The sequence below is a fragment of the Nuphar pumila genome, chromosome 16, assembly GCF_984573655.1.
Source record: "Nuphar pumila chromosome 16, dmNupPumi1.hap1.1, whole genome shotgun sequence".
NCBI lineage: Eukaryota > Viridiplantae > Streptophyta > Magnoliopsida > Nymphaeales > Nymphaeaceae > Nuphar > Nuphar pumila.
In genome coordinates, this window is record NC_143264.1 from 21231318 (window position 1) to 21250722 (window position 19405).

The 19405-nt window shown below is 41.4% G+C and overlaps 1 protein-coding gene across 8 annotated transcripts in view; it reads right to left on the bottom strand.

Moving 5' to 3' along the window:
- The window catches only part of ATZW10 (centromere/kinetochore protein, putative (ZW10)), a 152328-nt gene extending 141662 nt beyond the window's left edge, over positions 1–10666 (bottom strand). For 5 of the 8 annotated variants that reach the window (XR_016428304.1, XR_016428307.1, XR_016428303.1 and 2 more), the window contains exons 1-3: positions 10042–10666; positions 9812–9934; positions 5607–5771 (exon numbers count right to left, since the gene is read on the bottom strand). Coding sequence is in view for 2 of the 8 variants with exons in the window: in XM_089991804.1 (XP_089847930.1) it covers positions 5607–5771; positions 9812–9934; positions 10042–10632 (879 nt within the window). In the remaining 6 variants the exon portion in view is untranslated. The remainder of the gene's footprint in view (positions 1–5606; positions 5772–9811; positions 9935–10041) is intronic. The other 3 variants (XR_016428308.1, XR_016428306.1, XM_089991805.1) reach the window with 1 other exon arrangement.
- Between the last annotated feature and the right edge of the window lie 8739 nt (positions 10667–19405).

A 19405-nucleotide genomic window follows, 5' to 3' on the forward strand; every position in this document is an offset into this window, starting at 1 on the left:
CGATGCATCGTATGCAAAAATCATAACTTGCAATGTATGCAATCATACCAACATAATTCCAAATGCACATTCATTCATACCATTTTAACAATGTGCATGAGCTTCCGCAGTCATATGCATGTGTGACCATCCATGTGTAAGTACTTTCATGTAATCACTTAACACATGCATTCATCCATTAGTTTCATAAGTACATGAGAATATTTATGCATGATTATACATGCCAATAGACTTCGATCCCATATATGCACATGCACTTAAAACCAAATCATACATGCATGATCATTTAACATGTCCCATAATGTAGATACATGAAACCTTCCATTCATAGCATGAGTTATCACCCACACACAAGCACATAAACCGGATCTAGAAATTTATATGTCAGGGCTGCACGCATTCACATCATGTATGCACCATATGCAACACGCCAAATATGCAATGATGTCGGCATGTTTCCAAATGCACATCCATATATGCCAATATAACCATGGACATGAAACAACAACACTCACAAGCATGGTTTCAAAGATTCATGTGCAAGGATTCACATATTTATACCAAAATGTATGTTGTCATTCCTTGATCAATTTTTATTATAACATGTGAACACCCATGCATGTAGATTCAAGCAATAAAGCAATAGTTTCATGATTGCTCATGCCCATGAAAACAACTAGGCAACGATATCCAAATCAAGCATAACAAATCAAGCCTAAGCATATTAGCAGTTTCATTCACCTGAATGCAAAGAGCCAGGTCTAACACGATTAGCTAGTATTCTGAAAAATTAAAGTGGTAAGCTAAGCTCCCATATGAGCCATACTATACATGAACAAAGATTCAATCGACCTGTCATTTGTCCACAAGCATGGACAGTTAAGGAAATAGCCTTTATCATATTTTCCTTTGTAAAAAATATAGTCCAGCACCAGTCGGTTGGGCTTGGCAGGGTACCACACAACCCATGATGGGCCTGTGCATCACTGCCACGGCCTGGCAGTCAGTCGAGTGCCCCTCGGTTGGCTACTAGCCGGCCTGAGCCATTCAACAACAAAAGGGTTAACACTGTTTGTTTGCTCCCTTTTTCTTTTCTTTTTTTGAAAAATCAGAAAGAGAAACAAAAGGGTATTTTGCCCAGTAACTAAAAGTTCAGACAGGCTACAATAGATAGATGAAACACTTCTCATTATACAGATCTCTCATGATCTTATGCTCTTCTTCCACTCAATACTTATAACAAAACAAAAAGACTAAAATTGTCAAAAACTGCACAATGTTCAGAATAATTGGTTCTAACGCTAGTCAAAAATAGACATTTCAGCTAGCAATTCCTTTGTCATTAAAAGATCAACAATCAAATTTCTGCATCAACTTTTTGCTCATGTTCATCTACTGAAAACTTCATACTGATTTGTACTGTACGAGTGTAACCTACCTAAATCAGATTATACATTACTCTCCATATGCACTTTCAAAAGAAAGAACCCCATGCCCAAATTTGTATACCTAAACTGAATTCGAAACCACATAGACTCGAGGTATCATTTCCAAGATCGAAAAACCCCCAAATCAAGTTTTATTTTATTTTGATCATGGCAGCCGAATCCCCCAAATCCGATTGATTAGGGTTTCTGTCAACCCTCATAATCTGCTCCCACTCCTATATTCATGCCAACCGAAACTCCCAAATCAAAGATTTGGGGTTTTCCAAAGTGGGATTCACAAAAATCCCCAACTACCAATTTTTCGTGGGACCTCCCCTCAAACCCACGCATGGAATCGAACCCATGTTCGATCCCTCACCTCGATTCCAAGAAGACCCGTACCTTTTTGAAGCTTTTCCGGCGGTCTTTCCAGCGATCGGAGGCTGGGGACGCGTAAGCAGGGCCGCAGCTGACGTTCCTTGCTGCTGCCGTGACAGGAGGTACTCGCTGCAGTCAATGATGGCTGCTGGTTGCCGCAGCTCGCCGGCGACCTCCTTTCCACCGGCGCGCGCACACAGAGAGAGAGAGACGGGGAGAGACGGGGGAAGAGAGATCCACTGAGTGAAGAGGGAAAAACCCCTCTCCACTCCTTTTATCAGCCCACCGAACCCTTTTTGCGAGTTGCAGGGTTAGTTACGCCCTGCGTAACCCCCCCTCCCCTTTCTGTTTCAGATTCTTGAAAACAAGAATCGTGCCCTAGGTACGATTCTGTTTGACGCCCCCCCTTTGTAAATGAAATCGGGTCCGGGTCCGAGCCCGTGACCCGCGACGCTGGGTCCATTTTAATAATGGACCCGGTTTCGCCTACGAGTGACGGATCCTCAGTTGGATCTGGGTCCGACCCTATATACTAAAATTTATTTTTTTTCTTCTAATAAATACTATTAATTATTTATGTAAATATTATAAGTATAGTTTTAATACCCCCATTGTGGGTTATTTACGCATTCTTTTATGGATCCGGTAACGGATCCGAGGCCCAAATTTAGAAAAACACCCGTTATTTTCCAATAAACTTAAATAATTAGTTGTCAAAAATTGAGGTTATTACACCAAGGGCACCAATTCAAAAGGTTTCTTGGTCTCATAAGTTCTAGAAGGAAAAGAAAGAATTCATTTTTTCATGTATAGAAGCTTTACAAACAAATTCTTTCTCATAACAAAATTTTTACAAAAAAAGAAAATGGGATAATTTAAATATACTTGGATGTCCTAGTCTTCTATGCCAAGTTTCAATATTTTTCTCTTGGGCATAGTTATAAAAAGAGTTTTTTGGAATACACAAAAAGTTCATGTAGTATAAATCTCCCGTTCTATGACCTTCCCCAATCAGCTTCTCTAACTGGCGATCTGCACCAAGTAACCCATAGATAAGAAAGGGATTTCATATCCATGATCGACATTTTGAGAAACTGAAAGTAAATTTAGATTTAATTTTGGAATAACTCTAACTTTTGGAACAAAGAAATTTTGAGAATTACTTTTAAAATAAATGTCGTCAATGGTAGAAACACTAAAAAAGTTTTTATTGGTGCGATAATTGGATAATAAAGACCCATTAGGTGTCATATGAAAAGAAAACCCCCGAGTCAAGAATCCAAAATGTCATACTTGGAGGAGAAGTGGATAACACGGCGGCTCCGGAAGTAGATTTAGATGTCTTCAATAATTGTTGAGGAGCCTCCGCAAATTATGTAATCGATAGACCCTCAAGTTCACCATCTCTTTTGTTATTGGATTCACTAATAGTTTTGAATGAAGTGTCTCTAACCGAAGCCAACTTAAGTCTTCAATTTTGGGCAAGCCAGCTTGGTATGCCTCGGCTCATTGCAAAAGTAACATATAATTTTTCTTTGACCTCCATTTTGCTTTTCAAAGTGTGGTAGTCTATAAAACTTGGTGGTGGCATTGGGTTTAAAGGCGACAAGAACGGTGTCATTGGTCTTTTTTTTCTTGTCCTCCTTTAATCTTTCTTCCTCCATGCTTAACTCGATAAGAGTCTCATAGAAAGAAGGAATTGTTGATTTATGGAGTAACATCATTCTTACTCGCTCAAACTTAGGCCTTAAACCATTAAGGAATAAGAAAGAATTGCTCCTCTTGAATTGTTATGTCTTAGTCGATGATATCTGGTAGTTTCCCACTTGGGTTTCAAGACAGCAAGTTCTCTCTGAAGGAGGGCCATCTCGTTGTAGTAATCCCGGATTGATTTATCACCTTGCCTCAAGGACATCATTCTTTTGTGGAGATTCCACCAATGAGCCATATCCTTCATGGTGTATGTGTGTCTTAGGAACTCCTATGATTCCTTGGCAACTTTGAATTATGCCACACTATCAAGAATAGAAGTGTCCATGCTACTCATGATCCATGCAAATATTTTGGCATTGTCCATCCGCCACTCCATGTGATTTTTCTCGAACTCAAGGGTGGCGGCCTCATTCTCATCTTCATCAAGAAATTTAAGGTTCTCAATTCTCATTCTCAAATTTTGTGGATGAGAGTTGGGGCTCCGGACAATCACCCTTAATGTACTTGATGAGTCCTTTAGATAAGGTGAGGTTCTCCATAGTAGAGGCCCAAGTGTAGTAGTTAGAACCATTGAACTTGATGGGCATGATGAACAGAGACTCCTTCATAATGCATGAGCAATAAAGAGATAGGATCACTTGAGGCTTTGGCACGTCTTTCAAGAAGAGGCACGGTCTTCATGATGGTCACTAAGATCAAGGGCCTATTGGATCTGATATCATGTAATGAGAGAACAAGAGAAGGAGCACAATCACAAGGCCACCAATAGGCAAAGTACAAGAACCACTATGAGCAAGCTCAAGAACACAATATAGCTCACAACACAAGCCACTAAGGGCTAAGCACAAAAATAAAAAATATAATTTTATTAACTCTCAAATGCTTAAAGAAGAGCATAAGAAACAAGAATGGGAGAGCACCCATTTATATACAAGAGGAAACAAAGGGGCTAGTCCCAATGGCTAGAAATAAAAAAATAATAAAATAAAATAAAAAAATTACAGAACTGTCCCTAATGGGCAGGACCTATTACATAGAGTTGATAAAGCTTGAACCTACGATTTCTAGCTCAATAATTTTGTCTTCGATAGCACCACAGATTAACCCTATATATATATATAAGCATGTGAAATACATAACTATAAATTAATGAGATATGTTGTTTACACTTCAAGTAAACAAGTGTACAATTTACTTTTAATCAAATAATATCGTAAATAAAGTATTTAAATAGAATAGATAGAATCGACTAATGAAATAAGGTAAAAGTTGTTTTGTTACATTAAATTATGAGATTTCTCCATTTCATGTCATATTACATCTTTCTTAACATTGAAAATACAACAACAACAACTACGCCTTCATCCCAAAACTACGCCTTCTTAACATTGAAAATATGTAAAAAAATACATTTTAGAAACAACTAAAAAATCCCAATGTCACGTCTCAACTTTTTTTATAGAAGGAAAAAAATTCTTGTTTAAGTAAAACATACAAGAAGCACATAGGAAGTTTGTTTACCATACTGTCATACAAACAAATAGGTTTCTCATGTGATTGGAAACATGTTTCCCATGAGTTTCCCACAAGTTTCTGAAACATTGTGTTTCACATTTCAGAAATAGTTTCCCACAAGCAAAAGAGTTTCAGGTGACTATGATACCAACTAATGATATTCTTGACGTATGTGTTAAATGTCATGCTTCCTCCACTTAGGCTTAAATTTGCCTATGAATTCAAAGCTGGAAGCAAGAAGAGCTCCAAGGTTCCTCAACCCAGGATATTTCTTGTTGCAAGAACATACTTTACAGTCATAAAATTTTGTCTTGCATGTGCAAGTGATCATTATCGAACTTTCATCAGGTATTCTAGAACTTGGACGGTGATGCATTCAACTACTGCAGATATGAATTTATGCAGTCATTAAATGTCTACCTGCAATGAAATTTCTAATATCAGGTACCACACAATACAAGCCAATTTTTCTTTTAAATTCCACCCAGGTTCTTCATTTTGAATCAAAGCTATGCAACTACTGCAATTAGAGTGCATTCAGCATAAAAGCTTTAGAAATATGTGCAAAATTACCCGCAATATAGGAGCAGGTGCTAGATGAAGAACAGCCTCAGCATTGCCCTGCTTTGACTCGCCTACAGAAACCTTTATAGTTTTGCTGCTTATGATTGGAATAACCACAAACTTGTTCAACAAGTCTGCAACTCTTGCAAGCCCATAATCAAGAACACCAATAATCTGCAGATGCCAGAAAAACTCAAACTGAGAAGTGACATTTCAAAAATGAACATATGATGCAACTGCAACCGAAATGGTTATGCAAAGTGAGAACTTACAATTACAATGCTTATTCTGAAGTAGTGTTTCAAAAAGTAAACATATCATGCAACTACTTAAATGGTGATTCAAAGTGAGAGCTAACTCTTATGTTGCTCATTCGGACACACATAACAAAATCAATTTTAAGATGGGTAAGGACATTATCGACCTTTCTCAAAGACACCAACTTGAAGATAGGCAATGAGAATCTTGTCGCTTCCAGGATGATGCATGTAAATTTCTTTTATCTCTTAATATGGTAAAGAGTTTTTAAAAGCATGCTCTCTGACTATCATATCCCTCAAGGATAATACATCAAAATGAGGAGGAACCTAACTCTCCCGGACCGAGCCTTCAAAATGGGGCATGTGCAGTGCAGAGCTCTACTGAGTGGAAAATGCATCGAGTGTAGGAATGCACGGTATGTGTTGGCTTGATCGGTGACGTGCGATGATAGCACAGCATGCGATAGGCAACGGTATTGCCGTTAGTGCATCGTTGTGTGGCGGCACAAACGTGGAACGTTATTTGGTTAAGCAATGCCAACGGATCAGAGGATGTTGCCTTTGGAGATTTGGTTAAAGACCACTCGGCTTGAAGAAGTTTATCACGCATAGTGTTTGGACGTAGGGGGTGCGTGTGGGTTAGGGTTAATTCTCCAAGAAATCACCTTAGGTATTCCAACGGAGTATGCTGACTCGGGGCTAGGCGAATGAATGCCTAGGCGCCGACGAATAAGTTTGGGTAGTGCTCTTCGCTATAGTGTTAAATCATCAACCAGTCTTTGGACTGGGGGCCGCAAAGTCATGTTCCTTCAATGGCGAGGTTTTGTTGTAGCGTGCGCATGGAGTCGCAATACGCTCCATGGCACGCAAGGCTAAGGCAAGTTTGTGCCCTTTTCAGAAATGATAGTTGGTATGGGACAGCTATGCATAAAGTGGCATGAACTAGATAGAATACGCATTTAGAGATGAGCTTGATCAGCTTCCGCTAGGCAGCTACGCACGAGGTGGTACGCAGGGCCAATGAAATGATTCAGCACATGGAAAAGTATTGGTGTGTGGCTGGCTAGACTGGGCAGTCTGGCGCGTCACGGGTTTGCGAAAAATTTTATGCTCGTGACAAATTGGCATCAGAGCAGAAAGATTTACAAAGACCTTGTTGTTCATTGAGTGTAACACTGAAGGGGACAATAATGGTTTATCCTGGTTACGCAAATTTACGTAGTTGAAGTGCTGTTAACCGAGCACATAAGCAAAATGTTGGCATGATGGTATGGGTCATCTTGTTGATGGTAAGCAGAAGTGTAAGGTTATTGTTCAGATGGCTAAGGGAACGTGGATAAGCCAAAAATTTCTATCAGTTGTGCGTTAAGCTCAAAAGTGGAGCATAGTATTTGCCTTGTGCATGCAGAGAATGTACGTTGGATTCAGTTGGATGGATTTGCACCTTTGGGTATGAGAGATTCAATTGAACCTATATATTCTCTTATAAGATTGTGGGTTAGCAGAGTACCTATCTTGAGCAGAATGCTTGTTGTTTTGGTTCCTTGAGTTGGCAGTTCCTCTATGGATTGTGTGTGCAGAAAAAGTTGTTGTTCGTGGCTCGTCGATTTGGTTCCTACGAAAACGTTTTGCTAGCTCTCGATGAGAATTGCAGCGTGCGGGCTCCGAATGAGAGTTGCAGCGTGCGGGCTCCGAATGAGAGTTGCAACGTTAAGTCGTGTTGCCCATTGTATGGATGAGTGCCCAACAAGATCACCGGTTTGGGGTGATACGCAATTAGACGTCCCTTACTTGAAGACTAGTTTGGACTGTTGAAAAACTGCAAGTTGGTGCCTTAAGGGAGTTGATGTCTATGCGGCAAGCGTTGGTGGTCGTCCTTCTCTGCGAAGACCACGAAGAGCTTGGAATTGCCCTTGTTGGGGTCGGAAGGCACCTCAGCTATGAGCATGAAGATGACAAGTTTGTCATGCGGGCGAGGATAACCCGCTTGTATATGGAACTACACTGGGGTCCCACGAGTAAAGAATGCTCAATGTTAATGGAGCAGAAGACTGTTGTCTAAGTGATTGAAAGCGCATTAAGGAATATAACTAGCATGTTAAAGGTTGTGGCGATAGTGGATGAAAACTAGAACAAGTTGAGTAGGGTGAAAAAAAAAGTACACCAAAGATAAGTGCAAAGAAAAATTGGCATATCAGTTAAGACTGTGTTCTTACCTGCACTGGCATTGTCGAGGACGACAATGGTTTAGGTGGGAGAGAATGTCCCGAACCGAGCCTTCGAAATGGGGCATGTGCAGAACGTGCGATATGTGTTGGCTTGATCGATGACGTGCGGTGATAGCACGGCATGTGATAGGCAACGGTATCGTCATTAGTGCATCGTTGTTTAGCGACACGGACTTGGAGTGTTATTTAGTTAAGTAGTGTCAGCGGATCAGAGGATGTTGCCTTTGGAGATTTGGTTAAAGACCACTCAGCTTGCAGGAGTTTCCCATGCATAGCGTTTGGACGCAAGGGAGTGTGTGTGGGTTAAGGCTAATTCTCTCAGGAATCACCTTAGGTGATTCCAACCGAATATGGTGACTCGGGGCTATGCGAGTAAATGCCTAGGCACCGGCGAATAAGTTTGTGAATAATTCTATGCCCGTGACACTAACAATGGCTAAAATTGTGCATAGGTAGGCTTTATTACATTATCCTAGCCTTGCTCAGCTTGACATATCCCTTCTAGACATCAATACAAAAAATGCTTTCATGGTCCCTTTTGGAACCAACAAACAGCATACTCGTTGGGGACAGATCCATAGCCATTAAAGAGAAGTCCTTTTCAAGTCTTACCACTAAAAGGAGGCTCTTGCAAAAGATAGTCTCCAAGTTACGAAGTGTGATATAGCTGGAAAATGAGTTCTTCATGAGAATGGATATAATATGTTGCCTCATTTGTTATCTTTTCATGCTCTGTTAAAAAACCTTTCCAGCTAACATGATTGGACATTGGATATGTTATATAGAAAGACAAAACACGGTTATCTTTTCACTTCATGGTTGGGTACAGGTTATATCCTTAATTGGTGATTGGGATCAGCTTAATGGGGCAAGTGGCCAAGACAGAATGCCAGGATTTTCAAGCTTAAATCTACTATCTCTTTTGTTTTGCATACCAATGTTAGAAAGGCATGCTACAGGTTCCACTGTATTTGTGTCCTAGGGCTGGTATTGGTAGCCAAGCACTAGCATAGTTCGGATCTTGATAGTGTGGGATATGAAGGAGATGCACAGAGTGAATGAGGTCTGGAAGGAAAATGTTAATGCTTACAAATGGTCATTGAATTATGCTTTACATGGTGAAAAATATAACAAAAAGGAGATACACATGCTTCACAAACATGCTCTGCCATTCGTTCTTCGACATTTGATAGGATAGCAACAACAAGAAAGAGCTTGAAGTCTATGTTTGTGATAGATTAATCTAGAATGGCAGCTATCCAAATGCATCTCCAACATAAGCTTGAAAAGAACGTGCTAGCTTTAAAGCACATTGTAGTCCAATCTTTGCCAGCACTACCCTTTCCCACGAGTCATTTTTTCACAAAATCTTATGCTTGCCTGTTCATTATAATATGTTCCTAAAAAGCTTTTCTGGAAACACCAGGCATGCCATGCATCAATTTATTTTTATTTCAGGTATTAAAGATGGACTTGCTTTTTCATACATCGCATTTCTGGTTAATACACGATACTCTAGCAACAAAAAAACTCACTTTTAGTACTACGATTTCACAATTAGGGGTGTCATGGGCAATTAATCAGAATCTTCCAAAATAAATCGCACATCCGAATAAATCGTTGGATCAATTGAAGTCACCTAGAATTTAACCCAATTCCTGTTTTAGGAAAAGAAAAGAACATCCGCAATCAAGAAAACCAATAACGAAAGGAAGAAGCAACGCACTTCCAACGACTTCAATATTGATTGAAGTTCAACACCGTCGGATTGAATCCTAATCACCAATCTGCCGCTCCCTGGCTCGAACTGCACAGCATTCTCCAGATGCTTAACAAGCATACTCTGTAACTGCACTACAACGAAATAGAAACAGAAAAACAAATTCAAACCCCCACTCTTCCCAGAAACTTCCGCAGAAACAAGAAAAGAAGGGGAAAGAGGGGAAATCAAATCACCCGTTCGAAGCACTCGACCCATTCCGTTCTCAACAATGACAACGCCAGGGGACTCTCCCCTCCGGAAGAAACCCTAGCTGCCCCCTCCTTCCACTCGTCCGGGATCGACAATGCCTTCTGGAGATCGCGCAAGCCTCCGGCTGCCTCAAGCAACCGCCCAGCCTCGACGTCCTTCCTCACCGAAGCAAGCCTCTCCGACAGTCCAGAGATTGCCCGGACGAGACGCAGCGCCTCCTGCTTCTCCGCCAGTTCCCTGCGCTTCCGGCAGCTCTCCTCGGCCAGATGCCGGAGCTCGGCATCGAGTGGCCGGCCGGCGGGACCCTGATCGAAGAGACGCAGGACGGAGGCGAGGCCATCGGCAATCTCGTCAACCTTGGAGGAGGTGTCAGCGCAGCGGGAGAGGATGTCGGCGAAGTCCCGGTGGTGCGAAAGGATGTAGTCGGCGACTCGTTTTTTGATGTGGAGGGATCGGACCTGGAGGCGGTCGATGAGGAGGCGGAGGTCCGGCGACGACAGCGGGGAAGACTCATCCAGCTCTCCGCCCGAAGGCAGCAACTCCCGCAGGTCGACGGAGCCCCGCAGCACGTCCATTTCTCTTCCCTCGCCCACCTTCCTCCTTCCTCCTCCTCCGTTTACCTGAACTAATTGGAGTTAATAGGCTCGGTACCTTGGTCTAGTCAAACCGAATCCACTAGGGAACTAACTAACTCACGGCAAGACCTGCAAGAATATGCATGACGGCTTTCACATGGACACGCATGTTGAGGCTCGTTTCTAGAAAACATCCTACTCACGCAGGATACGCTACGACCCGGCAAGCCAAATGGGTACGGTAGACGATGTGGGCAAAAAACAACTGTTAGAAGTAGTAGGAAGTAGGGGTGGCAAAATCTGACACGACCCGCCATCCCGCTTCTTAGCCGGGTTCGGGTTTGGCTTAAACGGGTTTGTGTCGTAAGTGGGTAGACCCGCCTAACCTGTTTATTAAACGGGTCGGGTTCGTGTTAGGGGTATGCCAACCCGGCTGACCCGTTTAATAAACGGGTTAGGCGGGTGGGTCAACCCGTTTACCCGACCCGCCCGCCAACCCGTTTACCCGAACCCGGCCCGCCAACCCGCCCGCAAACCCGTTTACCCGACCCGACCTGTTTATTAAATGGGTTAACTGTGTCGTGTCGGGTTACCCGTTTAATAAATGGGTCGGGTTCATGTTTGCCACAGCCGACCTGTTTAATAAATGGGTCAGGTTCGTGTTGAGGTATGCTGACCCGCCAACCCGCTGACCCAACATGCTTCTTAGTCGGGTTCGGGTTTGGCTTAAACGGGTTCGTGTCGTAAATGGGTCGACCCGCCTAACCCGTTTATTAAACGAGTCAGGTTCGTGTTTGGGGTATGCCAACCCGTTTGACCCGTTTAATAAACGGGTTAGGCGAGCGGGTCAACCCGTTTACATGAACCTGCAACCCGTTTATGCGGGTTAGGCGGGTGGGTCACCCCATGGTCCATTCCCAAATGCCCACCGCTACCCATCACCACACACAGACTCTCTCCTACCCGCCTCCGCCACCCCCCTTCGCCAGCAACGCCTCCCACACTGGCAACCCACCCCTCCCTCTCCCTCTCCCTCTCCCTCTCCCTCTCCCTCCTCCACCGATGCTCGCCGTTGTCCCACATCAAGCAAGCCCATGCTCAGATCGTCACCTCCGGCATCGCCGACGTCACCGTCGGCGTCGGCCTGCTCATCGTTGCGTGCTCGCTCTCCCCCTCCTCCTCGTCGAACTACGCCCAGGCCGTCTTCCACCACATCCGCAACCCCGACACCTTCGCCTGGAACACGCTCTTCCGGGGCTTCGCCGAACGTGGGGACCCTCTCTGAGGGGTCGCCCTCTACGCCCAATTTGTCTCCCGTGGCGTCTCCCCGAACAACTACACCTTTCCCTTCGTCCTCAAGGCTTGCGCGTGCCCCTGCCTTGCTGGAAGGTGAGCTGATCCTCGGGCACGTCGTAAAGCTCGGGTTTGTTGTCGACGTCTTCATCGTGAACACGTTGATCCATTTCTACAGTTGTTGTGGGAGATTCTAATTTGGTCAGCAAGCGTTTGACAAAATGCCTCAACGAAATGTGGTTTCTTGGAATGTTTTGCTTTGGGGTTTATCATTTATGTTTGTGACAACCAGTTCGAACCCGCAACACGTCGTGTCGTGTAATCGTGTTGGGTTGACCCAACCCGTTTATTAAATGGGTTAACTGTGTAGGGTCAGGTTACTCGTTTAATAAATGGGTCGTGTTCGTGTTTGCAACATCTGACCCATTTAATAAATGGGTCGGGTTCGTGTTGAGGTGTTCTGACCCGCCAACCCGACACGATTGTCACCCCTAGTAGGAAGCATGAAGCAGAGTTCATTTTGGAAGCGTATGATTAGCAAAAGAAAGAAATGTGAAGGAAACAAAGCGAAAATCACTGAGAAGTGAGAGACAAGCAAATAAATAAATAAACATTTCAAACACAGAAAAACTACGAGGAAACGAAAAGGACTCGAAGTAGGTTACATGTGCACCCCCGAACAGGCAAGTGAGTGTTCACGGGTATGAATGAGTGCCACATATGCATGCATGTGTGGCTCGTATCCCCATGTTTGTCAGCATCAGTTAGCGTCAGAGTCTGGTGCGGTTGCAAAGACTTAAGTACCCTTTTCGCCATTGGTGTCATAAGATGATGATTCTAGAAAACGAGCGGTTGCAAAGACTTAAGTACTTCGGAGATGGTTATTTAAGACCCAGTCCCTGCACTACAAGATTATCCGAGAAAGAAATCCCCCCTGAAGAAGGTCATGAACATCAACTCTCTCTCTCTCCCTTCTATTTTTGCTTCTGTGCGCATCCAACGGATGATCCTACGCTGCTTCATCAAGCACCTACTGACCTGTACACTGACTGTAGCATGGTTCAACTTGATGAGTTGTGGATCCTGATTTAGAGTTTTTGCCCTTACAGGAGGCAGGGTTCAGGGGCTCCCCTCAGCGTGGGTCCCGCTGCGCATTCAGCGAGCGGGGGTCCAGGGGTCCTCCCCGCGCCTGGTGGGGGTCTTTGGGGGCAGCGCCCCCCTGAAGAAATTTTTTCTTGGGCCTTGTATAAATTTTTTCTTTTCTTTCCCTCTTGTAACTGTCGAAAAAGAGCAATAAAGTTTTTTCTCTAGGCGACCATGGTTTTTTACTCCCTCTCGAATTTGAGGGGAGATTTTCAACGTAAATTTGTGTGTCGTTGTATTTTGTTTGATCATTCTTATTTATTGTTTCCTTCGGTTGTTTCTTGTTTGCGATTTTCGTAACACCCTCTCCCGCCATTGGTGTCATGAAACGATGATTCTAGAAAAGGACAAAAAAAATTTAGCTACGCAATTTTCTAAAATCACATTGTGATTTTCCTTTTTTTTGCAACTCGATATAGCGATTTACAAAAATCGCGTAGCGATTTGCCATTTATTTTATTTTATTTTATTTTATTTTTTCACTGCGCAATTTTCGTAAATCACTACTCGATTTAGCGATTTGCCATTTTTTTTTCGCCACACGGTTTTTGTAAAATCGCTACTCGATATATCGATTTACGAAAATCGCGTAGCGATTTGCCATTTATTTATTTTTTTTGCTATGCGATTTTCGTAAATCACTACTCGATTTAGCGATTTGTCATTTTTTCGCTACGTGAATTTCGTAATTTGTTGCGCAATAGCGATTTGCTATTTTTTTTTTCGCTACGCGATTTTCATAAATTGCTATTGTATGTAAATCGTAAATCGCGATGTTGAACTCTGCCTCCTTGGGCACGATCTTCATCGTAATCAGACTGTAGTCGTCAGCCGTCCCGATGGCAGTCTTGAGGTCCGTGACAGGGAAGCTGGAGAGAAATGTGTCATTTTTGACATTGGCGGGGAGGTGGATCCTGTCGGAGAGCACGATGTCTGAGGTCGAGATGAGGACATCGCAGTGCCAGAACCCGACGAATGCCCGCCAAGACTTGAGGTTGCGAACGCCTATGTTGAGCAGCGTCAGGGTGGCCTGGAAGGCATAGCTCTGATCGGAAGTATTGCCGACGTAGGGGTAGACGTGCCAGTTCGCTCACCTGGAAGTTGTACTGGAGGATGATTCTATTGTAGGTGTCCCTCGAAGGCGACGGAGAGGCCACCGGAGTCGGTTGCCCGCTGGACGAGGGCAACATTTCGACCACTGCTAGCATGAAGAGGATAATGATCGCCATTGAATCATCGTCTCTTTGCCTCACTTAATTTCTTTTCTAGAGAGAGAGGGAGAGGGGTTTATAGTGTTTCACAAAGAAGGAAGAAGAAGAAGATGACGACGAAAAGTTCAAACAGAAAAGAAAGAGAGAGCGCTTCAGGTTCGTTTAGCTGAGTCTGAACATGTATTTTCATAAATAGCTACGAGAGGATATTTTTGTCAAACTTATATCTATTTTTTTATATGTTATTTTATTATAAAGTCATCGTGGGTAACATTGGCATATGAATTATTGCGGGTCCCAAGATATTCCTCTGTACACACTATAACACGTGAATTTGTCTTCGGAGGAGGACACACAACACCCTCTCAAAAGGAATCAAGTGAGAAGTAAAAGGATCAAGTGAGAAACACAAGGAATGTGAGAAAGAAACAGTTTGAGAAGTGGAAAGTTCCATCGATGGACCAACCAAGTGAGGGAGGAATTTAAGTCTGAACCTCCTCAAGTAACCTGAGAGGAGTATCTTGAACAATGACTCGATTAATTAGTCTCAGAGGCAGACCCTCCAGTAGTTACCAAAAGAAAAAAGGTTTGAAGTCCAACACAAGATAGAAAGGTTCGCATATGCATCAAGATATTTTTGTTGGGAGGATTACCCTGGCCGTCATATAGTGATACAAACAAACTACCAACAATGGGAAAGGAAAATCTGAGCCTTTTATCGGATGGAAGCCTTGGGTGTAGAATCAGAGGAGTACCTAGACTTTGCACTCAAGGCTATGAAGTCACTCAGAAGAACAATATATGGATTTAAGGTAACAGCAAGCCATAGGTCTCAGACAGTTTGAACATGAGCCACAATGGTATGCATCTCCCAAACTATTTCAACAAGATCTATACAACCAAAGGAGGTGGACCAAATTCTTTCAATCTCAAGTTTACTGGGACAATCATCCAAATCGCAATTCCCAGTTCCTTCCTTGAAAATCTTGAAAACCTTAGAGGTTGACATGGTCGTAGACTTAGATCGCGAAGTCAAAATTGGTTTATTTGTTTTCTGACATATCTTTTGATGAAGGTTCTCCTTCGGTAGTTGGAGACTCCACTGAGGGGGACAATCATGAGTTCAATCAAGAACTGGGTGACGATACCCAATCGGCAAACAAGTGTTTTTTAACCTGGTTTTGTACCTTATCATTCAAAATCTCAAAAAATGGAAAATTTAAAAACACCAAAAATGTCATTTTCTTTGTTCGAGGTAAAATTATGTCCTCTTTGTTCCATTACTTCCTTGTGTTTGAGGATGGAAATTAGGAAGTCTTTGTCAATCCTTTCTTTTTGTCGATGCTTTTGTCTTTTATTCAAAAATTAAAAACAATAAATTTTTGAAAAATATGACACTGTCATTTTTTTGTCAAGCCTTCTTAGTTCAAACACGAGGATAACCAAAGCCATGAGTATGGCATGAAAGAGGAGGGATCTGGTGAGAACATCACGAGCCTTCCTAAGTTCAAAAGATTTTTTGAAAGGCAAGAAATTTCTTCTCTAGTGGTCAGAGAAGAAACTATAGAAGTTAACTTAGGCACCCTAGAAAGCCCTTAAGCCATTAAAATAGGAACCTCAATAAGTTCATAAGAGAGTCAAACCTTAGTTGAGTTTTTAACCTTACATAAGGACATGTTCTTATAGGCATACCAAGACATGTCAGATCTAGATATGAAACTTGTCGCACACCGCCTTATTCTGCGTCATAACTTCAAGCCGATCAAGCAAAAGTTTAGCAAAATAGACCAAAGGGTAGAACTCCAGGTCAAAACCAGACTAGAAGGTATGCTCAAAATAGGGTTCATCAAAGCCATAGATTATCCAACATCATTGTAGTTCTTAAATCCAATGGCAAATTTAGAGTTTGCATATATTTTAGGGATCTTAATAAGGCTACACCTAAAGATGTCTTTTCTCTACCCAACATTGAACTTATAGTGGATAGCATTGTCATACATGAAATGTTCTCATTCATGAACAGTTTCTCAAGGCACAACCAAATCAAGCTAGTTTTAGCTAACCAACCAAAAACCTCATTCATAACACCCTAGGGCACATTTTGCTATAGTGCCATGACCTTCGATGTTAAAATTGCAAGGGCAACCTAACAGAGAGTTATCGGTGCGATCTTTTATGACCAAATTAATGATTGTGTAGAAGTTATTTTGGTAACATCATGATAAAATTTAAGACTAGAGGTGGTCACCTTGGCTCACTAAGAGGAGTTTTTAAGCATCTAAGAAAATTTCAACTCATGATAAATCCTCAAAAAGTGTGCCTTTGGTATCGAGTAAGGTAAGCTCCTCGGTTTTATTGCAAGCAAATGTGGTATCGAGATAGATCCTGCCAAGATCAAACTCACCGTGAACATGCTTTAGCTCACCAATCTCAGGCAATTGAGGAGCCTCTAAGGAAAAATCCAAGCAATTATAAGAATTTTGTCCAATCTAGTCACTAGGTACAAACCCTTCAATAGACTCTTGAGAAAAGGTGTCAAATTTGTTTGGGATAAAGAATATAAAAAATCATTAGATAGACTCATGCAATATCTCCTTGACCCATCAGTCTTGAAACCTTCAATCATAAGAAACCCTTTGCTTTTATGTATGTTAGTCAATGATGTAGCCTTAGGATGTTTACTTGCCCAGTATGAAGATGATGGAAGAACATAATAGGTCATCTATTATATTACCAAAACCTTTGTGGAGTATGAAAAGAAATATAACAAGTTGGAGAAAATATGCTTAGCTCATTTGGACAACTTAAAAGTTGAGACATTATATGCTAGCATATGGGGTTAGAATTTTAGCTAGGCTTAATCTGATCAAGTATGTCTTTGAGAAACTAGTCTTGATTGGAAGAATTGTAAGCTGACAAGTTTTGTTGATGGAATTTGATTTGAAATATATTTCTTAAAAGTCAATCAAAGGGTAAGTCATAGTTGATCACCTACCAATTCTACCCATAAATGAGGAAACATAAATAAATGATGATTTCCCTGATGAGAATATTTTGGCATTGGATGAAGGAAAAAGAAACTTTGGCAATTGTACTTTGATTAATCTCAAAATATCAATGGATCAAGAATCATATTTGTTATCATCACCCCTAATGGGGAAAATATTCCCCATGCATTCAAATTGGATTTTGTATGCACCAATAATATAGTTGAATATGAAGGTCCATATTCAAGGTGATTCAGTATTGGTAATTCAACAAGTCATCAGTGTATGAAAAACCAAACATGAAAAATTAACTCCCTATGTTGATATTTTCTCAGAGTTGGTAAAAAAAATTGAATCATGTGAATTTTCTCACATTGAAAGAGACAACAACCAATTTGTTGACAATTTGGCAAATCTGGCCTCCATCACCAAAATGAAGTAGGGCAGGACCAAATGTCATTATCTAAAAGACGAGAAAAGTCAGCCTATGGTGAGAAAGGAAAAGCAAGTTTGGAAGAAGTCAATTACCAAGCTTCAAAAGATGAAAAACCTTGGTTCCATGATATCAAGAATTTTCTAGAAGGTAGAACCTTTCCTGAGAATACTCATTCTAGAGACAAGAAAGCCATTAGGAGATTAGCCTAGAGATTTTATCTTTTTGGTGGTGTCCTATACAAAAAAAGGTTACCTTAGTGAGCTCCTTAGGTGCATGGATGAAGAGGAGGCCAAAAAGTTACTGAAAGAATTTCATGATGATCTTTACGGGGGGCACATTAGTGTCCAAATGATGGTTAAAAAGATTTTAAGAGCGGGTTACTATTGATTGACTATAGATTGTGATTGCTACTTTCATATCAGAAAATGTAAAAAATGTCAGGGACATGATAATGTCATTCATACACTTTCATTTGCGTTGCATTTTGTTGCATCCTTTTGGCCATTTTCCATGTGGGCATTTAATGTCACGGGTATTATTCATCTACATGCATCCAATGATCATCTTTACATCTTAAATGCCACTGAATATTTCACCAAGTGGGTTGAAGTTGTCTTGTTAATCTGAGTAGAAGGTCAACATATAGCATCATTCATTTACAAGAATATTGTATGTCGTTTCAGTGTACCTAAGGACCTGGTGAACGACAATGGTTCTTATTTTAAAAATAAGAAAGTTAAGAAGATATGCAAAAAGTTTGGCATTACCCAGTATTTCTCAACCTCTATTACCCCTAGGGTAATGGTTAGGTCGAAGCTACCAAGAAAACCACCATCTGCATCCTTGAGAGGACCATAGAAACTAGTCGGGGTTGGCATGAAAATTGCATGACGCATTGTTTGCATATTATACTGCCATCTGTACCCCCACCAATTTTACTCCTTTCGAGTTAGTATATGGAACTCAGGTTGTGTTTCCTTTGCAGGTGCAGTTACCCTCACCCAGGATAGTTGTTGCTCTAGATATGCCTTTAGAAGCTTAACAATAACTTAGATTGACAAAACTATATCTCTTAGATGAGAAGAGACTTCTAGCCGCTTAGTACGATGAGGAATATCAAAGAAGGATTGAGAGATATTATGTTAAACATGTGATTGATTGATTTTTCTTAGTCAATGAGATGGTCCTGAAATTTATTTGCTACGTGGGACCACACCCCTTGGGGAAGTCCAAATTGAGAATGATCATATGTTGTCAAACAAGTCCTACTTGGGAACTCGTACCAATTAATCAACCCCGATGGAGTTGAATTATTTGATCCAATCAACACGATGTATCTAAAAATGTTTGTGTTAGATTGATGTCACTTTTTGCAAATATATATGTTGAAGTCGGCTGGGGTTTCTAGCAAAACAAAGAGAGAGAGAGAGGAAGAAATCATACTCTTTGCATTAGACCCTAATCCCTTCTTAAAAGAATCAGGTATCAAACAGTAATGAAAAATAATGAAATTTCATATGACAAAACTAGACAACTGAAAAAAAGTATTCCTTTTTACAGATCAGAAAAATCATCTTTGGTTAGAGAGATATCGTTCTGGCAATATATGCTTGACTCCGACAAATGCGTAACGGTTCCAAAAAATAGAGTTCTGATTTTGGTTTAATTAAAAATAGCAAGTAGAGTTCAAAAATTACAAAAAA